Source organism: Microcaecilia unicolor, chromosome 7 (genome assembly GCF_901765095.1).
Source record: "Microcaecilia unicolor chromosome 7, aMicUni1.1, whole genome shotgun sequence".
In the NCBI taxonomy this organism is placed as follows: domain Eukaryota; kingdom Metazoa; phylum Chordata; class Amphibia; order Gymnophiona; family Siphonopidae; genus Microcaecilia; species Microcaecilia unicolor.
This window is the reverse complement of record NC_044037.1, coordinates 268,365,405-268,382,643: the sequence shown is the minus strand read 5'-3', so window position 1 is coordinate 268,382,643 and position 17,239 is coordinate 268,365,405. Positions and strand designations below refer to the sequence as shown.

Below are 17,239 nucleotides of genomic sequence, written 5' to 3'. Positions count from 1 at the left end.
ATCCTGCTTTCTTACTATTGAGAGAGAGGGAGAGAATTTCAAGGATAGAAGCTGTGGCAGCTGCTGAGTCAATAAAACTCCGTGGGGGAAAAAAAAAGCCACACAGGAGGGCTTGAAGAGAGAAGGCAATCTGCTCTAAAAAGGTCTGAGATTGGGGGGGAGGGAGGATCATATTATCTGAAACAGCCAAAGCTAAATCAATCATTAAATTCGCCGATGACACAAAATTATTCAGGGTCGTCAAGTCGCAGGAGGAATGTGAACGATTACAGGAGGACCTTGCGAGACTGGGAGAATGGGCGTGCAAGTGGCAGATGAAGTTCAATGTTGACAAGTGCAAAGTGATGCATGTGGGTAAGAGGAACCCGAATTATAGCTACGTCTTGCAAGGTTCCGCGTTAGGAGTTACGGATCAAGAAAGGGATCTGGGTGTCGTCGTCGATGATACGCTGAAACCTTCTGCTCAGTGTGCTGCTGCGGCTAGGAAAGCGAATAGAATGTTGGGTGTTATTAGGAAGGGTATGGAGTCCAGGTGTGCGGATGTTATAATGCCGTTGTATCGCTCCATGGTGCGACCGCACCTCGAGTATTGTGTTCAGTACTGGTCTCCGTATCTCAAAAAAGATATAGTAGAATTGGAAAAGGTACAGCGAAGGGCGACGAAAATGATAGTGGGGATGGGACGACTTTCCTATGAAGAGAGGCTGAGAAGGCTAGGGCTTTTCAGCTTGGAGAAGAGACGGCTGAGGGGAGATATGATAGAAGTGTATAAAATAATGAGTGGAATGGATCGGGTGGATGTGAAGCGACTGTTCACGCTATCCAAAAATACTAGGACTAGAGGGCATGAGTTGAAGCTACAGTGTGGTAAATTTAAAACGAATCGGAGAAAATTTTTCTTCACCCAACGTGTAATTAGACTCTGGAATTCATTGCCGGAGAACGTGGTACGGGCGGTTAGCTTGACGGAGTTTAAAAAGGGGTTAGATAGATTCCTAAAGGACAAGTCCATAGACCGCTATTAAATGGACTGGAAAAATTCCTCATTTTTAGGTATAACTTGTCTGGAATGTTTTTACGTTTGGGGAGCGTGCCAGGTGCCCTTGACCTGGATTGGCCACTGTCGGTGACAGGATGCTGGGCTAGATGGACCTTTGGTCTTTCCCAGTATGGCACTACTTATGTACTTATGTACTTAATAATGCAGTCCTCCATTGACAAGCACATAGTAGACTGAGCATGGCAGGCACTGTGTGACCTGCAGGCTCTGCTGCTAATGCCTGTGAAACAGATTGGCTAGTCGTGGTGGAGGATTCTTCAGGGAAGTTTCCGAAATATGGCCGAACCTAAATTTCAGGCCGGTGTCTGCTCCGAAACTGAAATTTGGCCGGGCTGTAGTGAAAAACGCAGCCACTGCACTGACTGACAGTTGTTATGGTGCCACATCTGGTCAGAGGATGGGTTGTTCAAGGCTGATTTGAACATGTTGCATTTTTATGGAAAGCTTCTGTTGTGGGAGGATTTAGAAACAATCATTAAGGACTTGGGTAAATCCAAGGTTCCTAGACTCCCTGATGAGAAACTATGAGAGTCTGTCCTACAAAGTGTCTTTCTTTTTTCCAGCAGTTTAATGAATATCAGTTTGGGTTTGTCAGACAATGCCACAGTAGTGGTGGGAGTAGAGAACTTGCAAGTGGAGTCCCGAACAAGCATATCTTGGGTCTGGGGATGTGGTAATTAGCAGATTCGGCATCCTTATTCGTTCATTTAATTTCTATAGAAAAACCAGAAGCTATCTTGGAGGTCAAATGTGCTTGACTCCACTAAGGAATCGTACTAGATCTAGGTGAGCTGCTAAAGACTGCCCTTTTATCCATCCCTTACTTCAGGCAAGAGCCACCATTTGAACCCTAGAACAGTTCAGAGATATTCCCTTATTAAAACTTCCCTGTAGAAAGGGAAGAACCATTAGAATGATACCATGATTCAAAAGTTCTCTATATTCCTACATAAGCAACAGATGTTGATCTTTCTGATCTGTAAGAGAGAGAGTAGATATGACTTTTGCTCAATATCCCCTCTGGAGGCCCAGGGAATTTTGCCCCCCCTCTCAGAGGCTATGTGTCCACATCTATAAATGATTTGAAAAAGGCCAAGTCCAAGTTTAATTTTTTATTGTAATAAAACTTGCTATAAGAAATAGCTTTCACTTAACACGAACATGTTCTTGCAGATGTTAAATTGTTGCATTGAAAGAAAAAAAACAAGAGATGAAGGGAAAAGAGGAAATACTTCAGACTCTGCAGTCAAGTCCTCAGAAATGAGATCATCAAGAAATGTGGGCAATGTAGTTGGCCATCCCAGCACTGATAATCAGAAAGAAAAGGGGGAGGCTGGAAAATCTTGGGACTCTTGGAGTGACAGTGAAGAAGAGTTTTTTGAATGTTTAAGTGAGACAGAGGAATTTAAAGGAAACGGTCAAGAAAGTTTAAAGAAAAGCACAACTAAAGAAGGAAACAAAGAACCTCCAAACTTGAAACCAGAAGGTCGCCTACATCAGTCTGGAAAACTAACTTTGCTGCATTCTGGGGAGCCTCTATACATTCCAGTAACGCAGGTTAGATATTTTCTTTACATAATATTGTCAATACATTTTGGTTGCCTAACATTTGTCTTCATTTATGATAATTCTGTTGATGGTGGTAATTTCTTTCTTGGATTAACCCCTCAGGAGCTTTGCAGCTTTCATAAGATCAGTGCAAAATGAGCTAATTACATTTTGTGTTACAGTGTTGGTGGTCTCAAATCAACAAAACAGTTGCAAAATAAAATAAAGCATTGGGAAATGGGGACATTGATATTTTTGCAGAAAAGTGAAAAAACTAGAGGTGAACAGAATTTACATCTACTGCAAGGTGTATCTGTTGATGACTGAAGAATAGTTCTCCAAGACTTTTGAGCACATGGAAAATAAAATGATTGTGCATGTTTCAGATAGCTTACATTCTAGATTATAACTTCATTGATGATGTGGTCTGGAAAAATATTCCCCCACAGGAGTGTCATATTGTTCTTCTCTAAGATACCTTGCATTTGCTAAAATTTATTCTTGTTTAATTTATGATCTGATTCACTGTTAAAGTATCTTTCATAGGGCCCTTTTACTAAGCTGCGGTAAAAATAGGCCTTAGCGCATCCTTATGCAGGACTTTCCTGCATGCTAGGCCATTTTTACTGCAGGCGTAAAAATTGCTTTTTTTTTCCTTTTTTTTTTTTGCATAAATGATCATGTGCTAATGTTAACTCTTAAGATTCCTTTGAGCAATCTGCCAAAAACTTATCACCACATATATGGCTAAGATACTTGATTTATCAATGATTTTGATTATTTGCTGATTTGATGTATGTTTCTGCAGACTGATGTAAGCCACATTGAGCCTGCCCATGGGTGGGAAAATGTTGGATATAAATGCTATAAATAAATAAATGTATTAGGGGACAGGGATCTCTGAGGAGACCATGGAAGAACCTTACAGTTACAGCACCATTATCGGTCCAAAAAGACATATTTATATTATTCACATAAACCCATGTAGAGCATACATAAATTCTTACTAATATATAGTGTTCAATTTCAATTACAATCACAATTTACTCTTAATTTTTCAGGTTTTTTTTCACTTTTTCTCAATTGAGATAGTAACACAAGGTACAATGACCATAGACACTTATCTTATGGGACAAACTCAATGCTCAATGGAGCTGTCCGTTTAGCTACAAAGGCTTCATCTGGAGCAAAAACCGTCACAATATATAATATGGACAGGAAAACCACAAGACCGCTGATCACCAGTGTATCTTATAAATGCCCATAATGTCACCTGAAAACAAATAAACATGTAAGCCTGAAGAAACATCAAATATCTATAGATGGATATAAGAACATTAGACAGAAAATATATGTATATAAAGTCACCGAAACAGCATAAAATGAAAATAACTTAAAATTGACTCTAATACGCTATCTGCATATGTGAACAATGGCGTCCCCGACTGAAGAGAATGCTAACCCGCTGACCGGGAAGTTCTTCATATAACACTCACTCATACTGGAACTTCAAAGCAATGCCTGCCACTCAATAATAGTGTTAAGCCCCAGCGGCTCAATGGTCTGTAGTCTATTGATCCATCTCTGCTCTAGTTGATATATTGTTTTCCCCCGGTTCCATCCCCATATATTTACCTGTACCTGATCTATAACAAAGCATTTCAAATCTGACATGCTATGATTCATAGTTAAACAATGTTTGACCATGGGAGCATGCATTTTTCGACAGTGGAGATATGATTTATGCTCAGTAATCCTCGTCTTGAGTGACCTAGTGGTATTGCCGATGTTAAATTTTTGACATGGACACATAATGGCATAGATCACATGGTCACTCTTGACAGTTAGTACAAGACGTAGTATATATACCCTTTGGTCCACAAGATTTTTAAATTGATCCATTTCTTCAGTAAACTGACATATTGAACAATGTCCTCACTTAGAATGATGACCCTGTGGAGCATTGAAATTTGAAAGACAAGCCCATGAAGGACTAAGAATTCCCTTCAAATTCTGACCCCTGGCAAATGCTATATGCAAGTCAGTGTTGGCAAAAACAGGATGACTATACTATGCTCCAATAATTGTGAATTATACTAGTACAACGTCCACTCTGTGCATTGAATCTCAATACACACGTTTGATGTGAATCTGCAGAACGGGCACTTGTGTGATCCTGTAAATAAAAGTCATGGTTGTTAAATTTTGCCTGTTTATATGCACATCTGAGAACATGAGTCGGATATCCTCTAGAAGACAAATTCCAAATCAAATTTTTTGGAATTACTCTTAAAATCTTCTATGTTGGAACACACCCTACTGTAACATTTGTGAAAATGGCAAGCTAGCTTTCAACTTACATAGATAACAGCTATTAAAATGTACCATGGAATTGGTGTCAGTAGATTACTTATATAATTTTGTTTCAAAATGATCATTAATGTATGGATTACATGCATTCAAAAATTGTACACAATCCTCAAGTTGTTGGTTAGTACCTTTCCACATGCAGCATTGAGTGCTTTTGGCAACCATGATGATTCAAATTGCTCTTACAGTGCAAAAGTAGCACCCATGGCCACTCCAGATATTTGTAAATAAAACTGATCCTGAAATAAGACAAAATGCTGACATTAGAATGCAGCTATTTTTTAAAATGACCACCTGAGCACTTACAACCCCATATTTTGTAAGTAGTAAGGGCTTCTGTGATATCTGTGCAACTAAACAATTAATGTGTGATAATGTAGATGCCCTAACTAGTTAGAGCAGGAATGCCTATGCTCCATCCCTAACATGCCCCCTAAAATTAACATATGGTTAGCGCACACAGGTTTCAGAGTTACCGCAGGATGCCTAAGCGCATCCCACGGTGCTATTTCTTTTTTTTTCCCCCTGCATTGGGCACACGTTTCCACTGTTGTGGCTCAGCCATCAAGGATCCCAGGCCCACAGAATGATGTCGCAAAGTATTGTCTGTGTAGATGCTTATCTGCCAGAATTCGCCTTGGATCTCTGGTATGCTGTTCAGTCACGGTTTCCTTTTGAATTTTTATTCTGTTAGACTCAATTTCCTTTTTAACACTCCCTCCAATTTGACCCACTCTATTGTGATAATTTGTATACTATTAACAATTGGTCCCACTGTTATCCTCCTTCCCCACCAGTCCTCTGAGATGCCTTTAATATGTATTTGTTCATTTAGCACTTTATATTCGTAACACAGCATTGACTTTTTTTCTCTCTAATTTGTAACTTCTTATTCTCCGAGGACAAGCAGGCTGCTTGTTCTCACGACTGGGTGACGTCCGCGGCAGCCCCCACCAACCGGAAAAAAGCTTCGCGGGACGGTCGGCACGCAGGGCACGCCCACCGCGCATGCGCAGCCGTCTTCCCGCCCGTGCGCGACCGCTCCCGCCAGTTCCTTTTTTTCCGCGCCTGGAGAGAGTCGTGCCTGTGCCGCTCTCTCTTTTTCAGCCCCGGAAAACCGTCGCGTTTACGCGAACTTCTTCTTTTATTTCTTCTTTTATTTAGTTGCCGCGCGCTCCACTTTTCTTTTCAAAAAAAAAAAAAAAGGAGCACGCGCTCCCATTTTCCCTCGCTTCCAGCGGGGACGTTGCGTTGCAGCCTAGTGGCCGCACGGTCGTTTTCTTTTTCGAGGTGTGATTTCCGCCACCATCGACGACTTTAATTTCGCCGACGCGATTTTTCCGTCGATGTCCTCGAAGGTCCCGAGTGGATTTAAGAAGTGTGGTCGGTGCGGCCGGCCCATCTCGCAGACCGACACCCACGCTTGGTGCCTCCAGTGCCTCGGGCCGGAGCACAATTTCAAGTCGTGTCCCCTGTGTCTCGGTCTCCGGAAACGGACTCAGGTTGCGAGGCAAGTTCAACGGGACCGTATTTTTGGAACTTGCGCCGGCCCCTCGACGTCGACCTCGACGGCATCGGTATCGACGCCCGGCCCTTCGGTACCGGTATCGATGCCCGAGACATCGGCACCGATGGCATCGACCCCAGGAGAACAGGTCCCGTCGGCCCGCCGGTCCGCCGGTGAGGGTAGAGGTGAGAGGCCGCGTGGGCAGTCGGCCCCGGTCACTCCCTCAGCCCATGGCCCACGGGACCGAACCCTGTCTGACCCGGTCCCTCGAGACCGAGGGGGATCGTCATCCTCCTCCTCCATGCCTCCCGGCACCGGTGACGGGCATCGGAAGAAGGATAAGAAGCGCCGTCACCGGTCGCCCTCGATGCATATCGGAGAGGAGTCGACGCCAAAGCGTCTCCATCGAGAGGAGAGATCCCCGTCGGTGATAGAGGTGCCGACGCAACAGGGTCCCGGCACCTCGGTGTCGTCTCCTGGCTCCCATCAGATTCTGGCACCGACACCCCTACCGGCCCCACCGCCTTTCCCGGCAGCGGGCCTGGACGAGTGCCTCAGAGCCATCCTTTCGGGGATCCTGGAAGGGCTGATGCGCCAGGCTGTGCCGGCGCCGGGGGTGCTTGCGCCCTCGGCGCCGATGACTGTGGCGCCGGCGAGCTCTAGCCCGGCGCCGGGGCAGTCGACACCGCCGCCGCTTGCGGTGCCGGTCTCGACCGCCACGCAGGTGGAGTCCCCGTCGACGTCGATGGAGGGAGCTCCGTCCCCGCCGACGCGGGAGCCCACCGCTCGACGACACCGAGACCTTGGTGCCTCGACGTCGAGCCGGGCCCGGTTCAGGACTCAGCTACATGAGCTTATGTCCGATACCGAGGATGAGGACTCGTGGGGGGAAGAGGAGGACCCTAGATATTTCTCCTCAGAGGAGTCTACGGGCCTTCCCTCGGACCCCACGCCTTCACCGGAGAGGAAGCTCTCGCCTCCTGAGAGTCTCTCCTTTGCCTCCTTTGTGCGGGATATGTCTATCAGCATTCCCTTTCCCGTGGTCTCTGTGGAAGAGCCGAGGGCCGAGATGCTCGAGGTCCTCGACTATCCATCACCACCTAGAGAGTCCTCCACGGTACCGCTGCACAATGTCCTCAAGGAGACACTGCTTCGGAACTGGGTGCGACCATTAACTAACCCCACCATTCCCAAGAAAGCAGAGTCCCAGTACAGGATCCACTCTGACCCAGAGTTAATGCGGCCCCAATTGCCCCATGACTCGGCGGTCGTGGATTCTGCTCTCAAGAGGGCACGGAGTTCGAGGGATACCGCCTCGGCGCCCCCGGGGCGGGAGTCTCGCACTCTGGACTCGTTTGGGAGGAAGGCCTACCAATCCTCCATGCTCGTGACCCGCATCCAGTCATACCTGCTCTATATGAGCATCCACATGCGGACCAATGTGCAACAGCTGGCGGACCTGGTCGAGAAGCTCCCGCCGGAGCAGTCCAGGCCTTATCAGGAGGTGGTCAGGCAGCTGAAGGCGTGCAGAAAGTTCCTGTCCAGGGGTATTTATGACACCTGTGACGTGGCATCTCGTGCTGCGGCCCAAGGTATAGTGATGCGCAGGCTCTCATGGCTGCGTGCCTCTGACCTGGACAACCGCACCCAGCAGAGACTGGCCGACGTCCCTTGCCGGGGGGATAACATTTTTGGTGAGAAGGTCGAGCAGATGGTGGACCAACTGCATCAGCGGGAAACCGCTCTCGACAAGCTCTCCCACCGGGCGCCTTCAGCATCCACCTCCACAGGTGGACGTTTTTCCCGGGCCCGGCAGGCTGCACCTTACTCTTTTGCGAAGCGTAGGTACAACCAGCCGGCCCGAAGGCCTCGCCAGGCACAGGGACAGCCCCAGCGCGCTCGTTCTTGTCAACAGCGTGCGCCTAAGCAGCCCCCTGCGCCTCCACAGCAAAAGCCGGGGACGGGCTTTTGACTGGATCCACGGGAACATAGCCGCCCTACAAGTGTCCGTACCGGACGATCTGCCGGTCGGAGGGAGGTTAAAATTTTTTCACCAAAGGTGGCCTCTCATAACCTCCGACCAGTGGGTTCTCCAAATAGTGCGGTGCGGATACGCCCTGAATTTGGCCTCCCTGCCTCCAAATTGTCCTCCGGGAGCTCAGTCTTTCAGCTCCCATCACAAGCAGGTACTTGCAGAGGAACTCTCCGCCCTTCTCAGCGCCAATGCGGTCGAGCCCGTACCACCCGGGCAGGAAGGGCAGGGATTCTATTCCAGGTACTTCCTTGTGGAAAAGAAAACAGGGGGGATGCGTCCCATCCTAGACCTGAGAGGCCTGAACAAATTCCTGGTCAAAGAAAAGTTCAGGATGCTTTCCTTGGGCACCCTTCTGCCAATGATTCAGAAAAACGATTGGCTATGTTCCCTGGATTTAAAGGACGCATATACTCACATACCGATACTGCCAGCTCACAGACAGTATCTCAGATTCCGCCTGGGCGCACGGCACTTTCAGTATTGTGTGCTGCCCTTTGGGCTCGCCTCTGCCCCACGAGTGTTTACCAAGTGCCTCGTGGTGGTAGCGGCCTACCTACGCAAGCTGGGAGTGCACGTGTTCCCATATCTCGACGATTGGCTGGTCAAGAACGCCTCGGAGGCAGGAGCCCTCCGGTCCATGCAGTGCACTATTCAACTTCTGGAGTTGCTGGGGTTTGTGATAAATTACCCAAAGTCCCATCTCCAGCCATCCCAGTCTCTGGAATTCATAGGAGCGCTGCTGAATACCCAGACGGCTCAGGCCTACCTTCCCGAAGCGAGGGCCACCAATCTCCTGGCCCTGGCTTCGCAGACCAGAGCGTCTCAGTAGGTCACAGCTCGGCAGATGTTGAGACTTCTGGGTCATATGGCCTCCACAGTTCATGTGACTCCCATGGCTCGTCTTCACATGAGATCTGCTCAATGGACCCTAGCTTCCCAGTGGTTTCAAGCCACCGGGAATCTAGAAGATGTCATCCGCCTCTCCACCAGTTGCCGCACTTCACTGCTCTGGTGGACCATCCGGACCAATTTGACCCTGGGACGTCCATTCCAAATTCCGCAGCCCACGAAAGTGCTGACGACGGATGCATCTCGCCTGGGGTGGGGAGCTCATGTCGATGGGCTTCACACCCAGGGTCTGTGGTCCCTCCAGGAAAAGGATCTGCAGATCAACCTCCTGGAGCTCCGAGCGATCTGGAACGCACTGAAGGCTTTCAGAGATCGGCTGTCCTACCAAATTATCCAAATTCGGACAGACAATCAGGTTGCGATGTATTACGTCAACAAGCAGGGGGGCACCGGATCTCGCCCCCTGTGTCAGGAAGCCGTCGGGATGTGGCGTTGGGCGTGCCGGTTCGGCATGCTTCTCCAAGCCACGTACCTGGCAGGCGTAAACAACAGTCTGGCCGACAGACTGAGCAGAGTCATGCAACCGCACGAGTGGTCGCTCCATTCCAGAGTGGTACGCAAGATCTTCCGAGAGTGGGGCACCCCCTCGGTGGATCTTTTCGCCTCTCAGACCAACCACAAGCTGCCTCTGTTCTGTTCCAGACTTCAGACACACGGCAGGCTAGCGTCAGATGCCTTCCTCCTTCATTGGGGGACCGGCCTCCTGTATGCTTATCCTCCCATACCTTTGGTGGGGAAGACCTTACTGAAGCTCAAGCAAGACCGCGGCACCATGATTCTGATAGCGCCCTTTTGGCCCCGTCAGATCTGGTTCCCTCTTCTTCTGGAGTTGTCCTCAGAAGAACCGTGGAGATTGGAGTGTTTTCCGACTCTCATTTCGCAGAACGACGGAGCGTTGCTGCACCCCAACCTTCAATCCCTGGCTCTCACGGCCTGGATGTTGAGGGCGTAGACTTCGCTGCGTTGGGTCTGTCTGAGGGTGTCTCCCGGGTCTTGCTTGCCTCTAGGAAGGATTCCACTAAAAAGAGTTACTTTTTCAAGTGGAGGAGGTTTGTCGTGTGGTGTGAGAGCAAGGCCCTAGAACCTCGTTCTTGCCCTGCACAGAACCTGCTTGAATACCTTCTGCACTTATCAGAGTCTGGCCTCAAGACCAACTCAGTAAGGAATCACCTTAGTGCGATTAGTGCTTACCATTATCGTGTGGAAGGTAAAGCCATCTCTGGAGAGCCTTTAGTCGTTCGATTCATGAGAGGCTTGCTTTTGTCAAAGCCCCCTATCAAGCCTCCTACTGTGTCATGGGATCTCAACGTCGTCCTCACCCAGCTGATGAAACCTCCTTTTGAGCCACTGAATACCTGCCATCTGAAGTACTTGACCTGGAAGGTCATTTTCTTGGTGGCAGTTACTTCCGCTCGTAGGGTCAGTGAGCTTCAAGCCCTAGTAGCTCATGCTCCATATACCAAATTTCATCACAACAGAGTAGTGCTCCGCACCCACCCAAAGTTCCTGCCGAAGGTGGTGTCGGAGTTCCATCTTAACCAGTCAATTGTCTTGCCAACATTCTTCCCCAGGCCGCATACCCGCCCTGCTGAACGTCAGTTGCACACATTGGACTGCAAGAGAGCATTGGCCTTCTACTTGGAGCGGACACAGCCCAACAGACAGTCCGCCCAATTGTTTATTTCTTTCGACCCTAACAGGCTAGGGGTCGCTGTCGGGAAACGCACCATCTCCAATTGGCTAGCAGATTGCATTTCCTTCACTTACGCCCAGGCTGGGCTGACTCTTGAGGGTCATGTCACGGCTCATAGTGTCAGAGCCATGGCAGCGTCGGTGGCCCACTTGAAGTCAGCCACTATTGAAGAGATCTGCAAGGCTGCGACGTGGTCATCTGTCCACACATTCACATCTCATTACTGCCTCCAGCAGGATACCCGACGCGACAGTCGGTTCGGGCAGTCGGTGCTGCAGAATCTGTTTGGGGTGTAAATCCAACTCCACCCTCCAGGACCCGAATTTATTCTGGTCAGGCTGCACTCTCAGTTAGTTGTTCTTCGTAGGTCAATTTCTGTTGTACCCTCGCCGTTGCGAGGTTCAATTGACCTGGGTTCTTGTTTTGAGTGAGCCTGAGAGCTAGGGATACCCCAGTCGTGAGAACAAGCAGCCTGCTTGTCCTCGGAGAAAGTGAATGATACATACCTGTAGCAGGTGTTCTCCGAGGACAGCAGGCTGATTGTTCTCACCTACCCTCCCTCCTCCCCTTTGGAGTTGTGTGTTTCATCTTTTGCTAGTCATTCAACTGGCGGGAGCGGTCGCGCACGGGCGGGAAGACGGCCGCGCATGCGCGGTGGGCGTGCCCTGCGTGCCGACCGTCCCGCGAAGCTTTTTTCCGGTTGGTGGGGGCTGCCGCGGACGTCACCCAGTCGTGAGAACAATCAGCCTGCTGTCCTCGGAGAACACCTGCTACAGGTATGTATCATTCACTGTATTGTGGTATGATTTCGTCTATAATGCTGATGCTGTAGGGATGGGCAGTATATTAAATAATTAATAAACTTGAAACTTCTTAGAGGAGTTCATATTTGCTAAAAGTAGTCAAAGTAATAATGAGAAGCAGTGTTCTAGGAAGGGACAGAGTATTTGTTCAAACATGGAATTTTCTTCATGTGACTAATTGTAGGCCTAATGAGCCACTAAATTTTATGGGCTTATTAGCAAATTCTGGAAAAATTTGTGAGAAATCAACTAGAAGGATGTTGAAACTTTTCTGTCAGCTTCTGTTCATTTAGGGATTTAGCGAAACATGCAGTTTTATCAGGGTGCCCAAACCTTTGCATTTAACTGTATATTAAGAGGGTTAGGATCTTAGAGCAGGTGTTCCAGATTTTTTTTATGCAAAGGGTGACATAAATAGATGAAATTTTCAATTACGTATTTTCCTGGCATCTCTCCAGCATCTCCTCTTTTTCTTCCCTGACTTTCCATCCATTCTCCTGTCTCCACTCAATCCTTCTTCTCTTCCATGATCTCCTCATCTTCCTTCCACCTTTCTCCTCTCCAGTATAGCCCCTTGTCCCAGCATTTAACCCATCTTTTTCCTCTCCTTCCCCCTTATCCATTGTCTTACCCTTTTATTCCCTTCTCTCTTTTTTCTTCCACTCAGCAGGATTCAGTTCCCTGTGCCTCCTTCCTCAGTAACAGCCTGTACATAAGTGCTGCCATACTGAGACAGACCGAAGGCCCATCAAGGCCATCATCCTGTTTCCAGCAATGGCCAATCCAGGTTTACAAGTACCTGGCAAGATCCCAAAACAGGTACTTGTAGAAATAAGCAGTGGATTTTCCCCAAGTCCATCTTAATAATGGCTTATGGACTTTTCTTTTAGGAGGATATCCAAACCTTTTTTAAACCCCACTAAGCTAACTGCTTTTACCACATTCTCTGGCAACGAATTCCAGAGTTTAATTACACGTTGCGTGAATGTACAGTGGTGGAAATAAGTATTTGATCCCTTGCTGATTTTGTAAGTTTGCCCACTGACAAAGACATGAGCAGCCCATAATTGAAGGGTAGGTTATTGGTAACAGTGAGAGATAGCACATCACAAATTAAATCCGGAAAATCACATTGTGGAAAGTATATGAATTTATTTGCATTCTGCAGAGGGAAATAAGTATTTAATCCCTCTGGCAAACAAGACCTAATACTTGGTGGCAAAACCCTTGTTGGCAAGCACAGCGGTCAGACGTCTTCTGTAGTTGATGATGAGGTTTGCACACATGTCAGGAGGAATTTTGGTCCACTCCTCTTTGCAGATCATCTCTAAATCATTAAGAGTTCTGGGCTGTCGCTTGGCAACTCGCAGCTTCAGCTCCCTCCATAAGTTTTCAATGGGATTAAGGTCTGGTGACTGGCTAGGCCACTCCATGACCCTAATGTGCTTCTTCCTGAGCCACTCCTTTGTTGCCTTGGCTGTATGTTTTGGGTCATTGTCGTGCTGGAAGACCCAGCCACGACCCATTTTTAAGGCCCTGGCGGAGGGAAGGAGGTTGTCACTCAGAATTGTACGGTACATGGCCCCATCCATTCTCCCATTGATGCGGTGAAGTAGTCCTGTGCCCTTAGCAGAGAAACACCCCCAAAACATAACATTTCCACCTCCATGCTTGACAGTGGGGACGGTGTTCTTTGGGTCATAGGCAGCATTTCTCTTCCTCCAAACACGGCGAGTTGAGTTCATGCCAAAGAGCTCAATTTTTGTCTCATCTGACCACAGCACCTTCTCCCAATCACTCTCGGCATCATCCAGGTGTTCACTGGCAAACTTCAGACGGGCCGTCACATGTGCCTTCCGGAGCAGGGGGACCTTGCGGGCACTGCAGGATTGCAATCCGTTATGTCGTAATGTGTTACCAATGGTTTTCGTGGTGACAGTGGTCCCAGCTGCCTTGAGATCATTGACAAGTTCCCCCCTTGTAGTTGTAGGCTGATTTCTAACCTTCCTCATGATCAAGGATACCCCACGAGGTGAGATTTTGCGTGGAGCCCCAGATCTTTGTCGATTGACAGTCATTTTGTACTTCTTCCATTTTCTTACTATGGCACCAACAGTTGTCTCCTTCTCGCCCAGCGTCTTACTGATGGTTTTGTAGCCCATTCCAGCCTTGTGCAGGTGTATGATCTTGTCCCTGACATCCTTAGACAGCTCCTTGCTCTTGGCCATTTTGTAGAGGTTAGAGTCTGACTGATTCACTGAGTCTGTGGACAGGTGTCTTTCATACAGGTGACCATTGCCGACAGCTGTCTGTCATGCAGGTAACGAGTTGATTTGGAGCATCTACCTGGTCTGTAGGGGCCAGATCTCTTACTGGTTGGTGGGGGATCAAATACTTATTTCCCTCTGCAGAATGCAAATAAATTCATATACATTCCACAATGTGATTTTCCGGATTTAATTTGTGATGTGCTATCTCTCACTGTTACCAATAACCTACCCTTCAATTATGGGCTGCTCATGTCTTTGTCAGTGGGCAAACTTACAAAATCAGCAAGGGATCAAATACTTATTTCCACCACTGTATGTGCCTGCAGGATCTGAACGGTCCAGGCACAGTTTCTGTGCATGTCCCACAACTGGAGTGGTCTGATGAAAACATCATGAGCAGTATTGTGAAGTTAGTGAAAATCGGTTTAGAGGGATTTTCAACTTTTGCCATTAATGAATTTTCAGGTTTTTACAAATTGTTTAAACTGATAATGAAGAACCCTACCTGTTTTTGGTTTTTTTTTTTTTTTTTTTTTAATATTCACTCTTAACATACTTGGCTCCTTAGGCGATTGGTGGCTCACTGTTTGAGGAGGCTAAAGTGGGTGGGACAGGGTTTGAGTCCTTAATTGTCTGACAACATCCAAAAAGAAAGGTCGGCAAAATAGTTGCAGATAATATCTTTTATTAAATTTAGATATGTATCAAATGGCAAAGAAAATTATAGTTCTAGCTTCAGTAGATATATACAAGTCTCATAGACAATTTAATTAAAGTGAATTTTAAAAAGTATCAGTAGATGATGCCTACGCCTCTATAGAGGCCCCCTTCTTTCTTTCTTTCTTTCTCTCTCACCTCTCTCATTTGCCACCCCCTTCCCAAACATCTTGTTGATTTTGCTGTCTCGTGAGATTGAAATCTACAAGGTCAACAGGTTCTTCATGAGCCTCAAGTTGCTCAAACTCTCTGAGAGCTCTGTGGCTACACAGTGCAGGTGGGAGAAAGGGGGTAAGGAAGCTACTGGACAGAGGGTTAATACAGGGAAGGAATATGCTGGAATTGAGTGCAGAGATGCCTAGAGTGGCCCATCCAGAAGAAGGACATGTATCACCCCAGTGAGTGAGGTTTTTCTTTCAGTTCATTCATTGAAGGGACTAAAACCCAATGAAGGGCTACTGGTTATTGTTATTGACAAATAATGGCCTGTATCTGGGATTGCATGTTATATACTTTAAACTCAATTATTTAAGCACTTAACAGCACATCTGTGGAGCTTTTTTAAAGATCCCTCAAGAGGCAGTGTCACTGTATGTCAATAAGCACTCACTGTTGCCACAAAATTGATCATACACACATATGGAACCAATTAAAGGCTGCTGTAGCTTCCACAGTGAATACAAACTCCACATCCCTGGAGTACATCAAAGGAGTGTATAAACCGAATCCCAATTCAAACAGTTCCAGGGTGTACAATACCCCCCAAAAAAGTGCCACCTCAATATGTTAAAATCCCAAAACCGACCACCGACCTAGGGAGAAGCGAGGATTAGGTGCTGTCCTCGTCAGTACCAAGGATCATGGAAGCCTGGCATCTGAAAAAGTATCAGCATTGATCTCCCTCAGTGCACAGTGTTGGGAGCTCCTGGGCACCGAGACATTTAGTCCCTGAGTAGTGTCGACACCAGAAAGACATCCAGCGGGTGCTGCAGCATGAATCTCTGAGGCATCTTGCTCCCTGAGCTGCTGACTGCTTTCTTCCTAGTGCATCAACGTCCAGGTTCTTGCACCTGCTATGCTTCTCCACCAGCCTGTATGACCCTCAGCATGCAGTGAGGCTCCACTGCTTCAACAGCTTATCTCTACATTGACGCGCCAGCCTTTCCCAATGTCTCCTCTCTATGGGTACATCCGGGCCTTACTCCCTGAGCTCCTGACTGGCTTTGTTCAGAGGGCATTGGTGCTGAGGGTGTTTGCATCTGCTTGAATCAGCCTTGCATGGCCCTCAGTCTGTGGTTAGGCCTCTGATGCCAGTGTTGTATGCGGCATCGGTATTGACTTCCACATGTGTCAGTTGACGTTAGTGCTGGCAGTTTTGTCAGAGTCAAGGATGAAGCCCACTCCTCGATGCCCCTCTCAGGGTCATGGTTCTCAGTCGAGGCAGACTCTGTCTCGGCCCTCCCATGAGGTGTTCCTGGCTGACACCAGTTAGGGGTGTGTGGGAGTCCGATGAAGGTCTCCGGTATTTCTTGGAGGAGGAGTTCTATGGAATATCATCTGACCCCTTCCCCTCCACAGGAACGGAGGACATCTCCATCTGCGAGCTTGTCTTTCCTTTTTTTGAGGAGGACAGCTTTCACTAAGAGATATTCCTCTCTCCAGTGGAGGAGGTTTGCCCTCTAGTGTGTTGGCAGACCCTAGATCCTCTTTCTTGCCCTGCATAGGTCCTCATTCCATACTTCCTACATCTTTCTTAGTTTTGTCTGAACTCAACTCGGCGGGGGCTCGCCTCAGTATACTCAGTGCTTCTTATTTTCACGTAGGGGATACTCATCTCTTCACAGCCCCTAGTTTTTTGCTTAGTGAAAGGTTTGCTTTTGTCACTGCCTCCAGTCACACCTCCGTATATGTTATGGGGCCTCAACATCGATCTTCCCAATTGACGAGCACTCCTTTTGAGCTGCTTGTTTTCCTGTCCTTTGACTTGCTTGACCTGGACAGTCTTGTTTTTGGAGGTTGTCCCCTCAACTCATGGGGTCAGTGAGCTTCAGGCCTTGGTGGTGGTTCCACCTTACCCTACATTACATCACAATAGAGTGGTTCTCCGCATGCATCCTGAGTTTCTGCCTCAGCTTATGTCAGGGTTCTCTACATCATTTGATTGGCTTGCCTACATCCTTCCCACAGTCTCATTCCCCTGGCGAGCGTGCACTGCACTCCTTGGACTGCAAGCGAGCATCTGCTTTTTCCTTGAAAAAGCCTCAGCGCCACAGGCAATTTCACCAACTTTTGGGTTTTTTCATCCCAACAGGATGTGAGTCACCATC

At 47.7% G+C, this 17,239-nt stretch overlaps 1 protein-coding gene across 1 annotated transcript in view; it reads left to right on the top strand.

Moving 5' to 3' along the window:
• Positions 1 to 17,239, top strand: part of RAB3GAP1 (RAB3 GTPase activating protein catalytic subunit 1) — a 134,166-nt gene that overhangs the window by 68,284 nt on the left and 48,643 nt on the right. Inside the window, exon 17 of the mRNA XM_030209160.1 lies at positions 2,234 to 2,617. Within this exon, the coding sequence (XP_030065020.1) occupies positions 2,234 to 2,617 (384 nt within the window). The remainder of the gene's footprint in view (positions 1 to 2,233; positions 2,618 to 17,239) is intronic.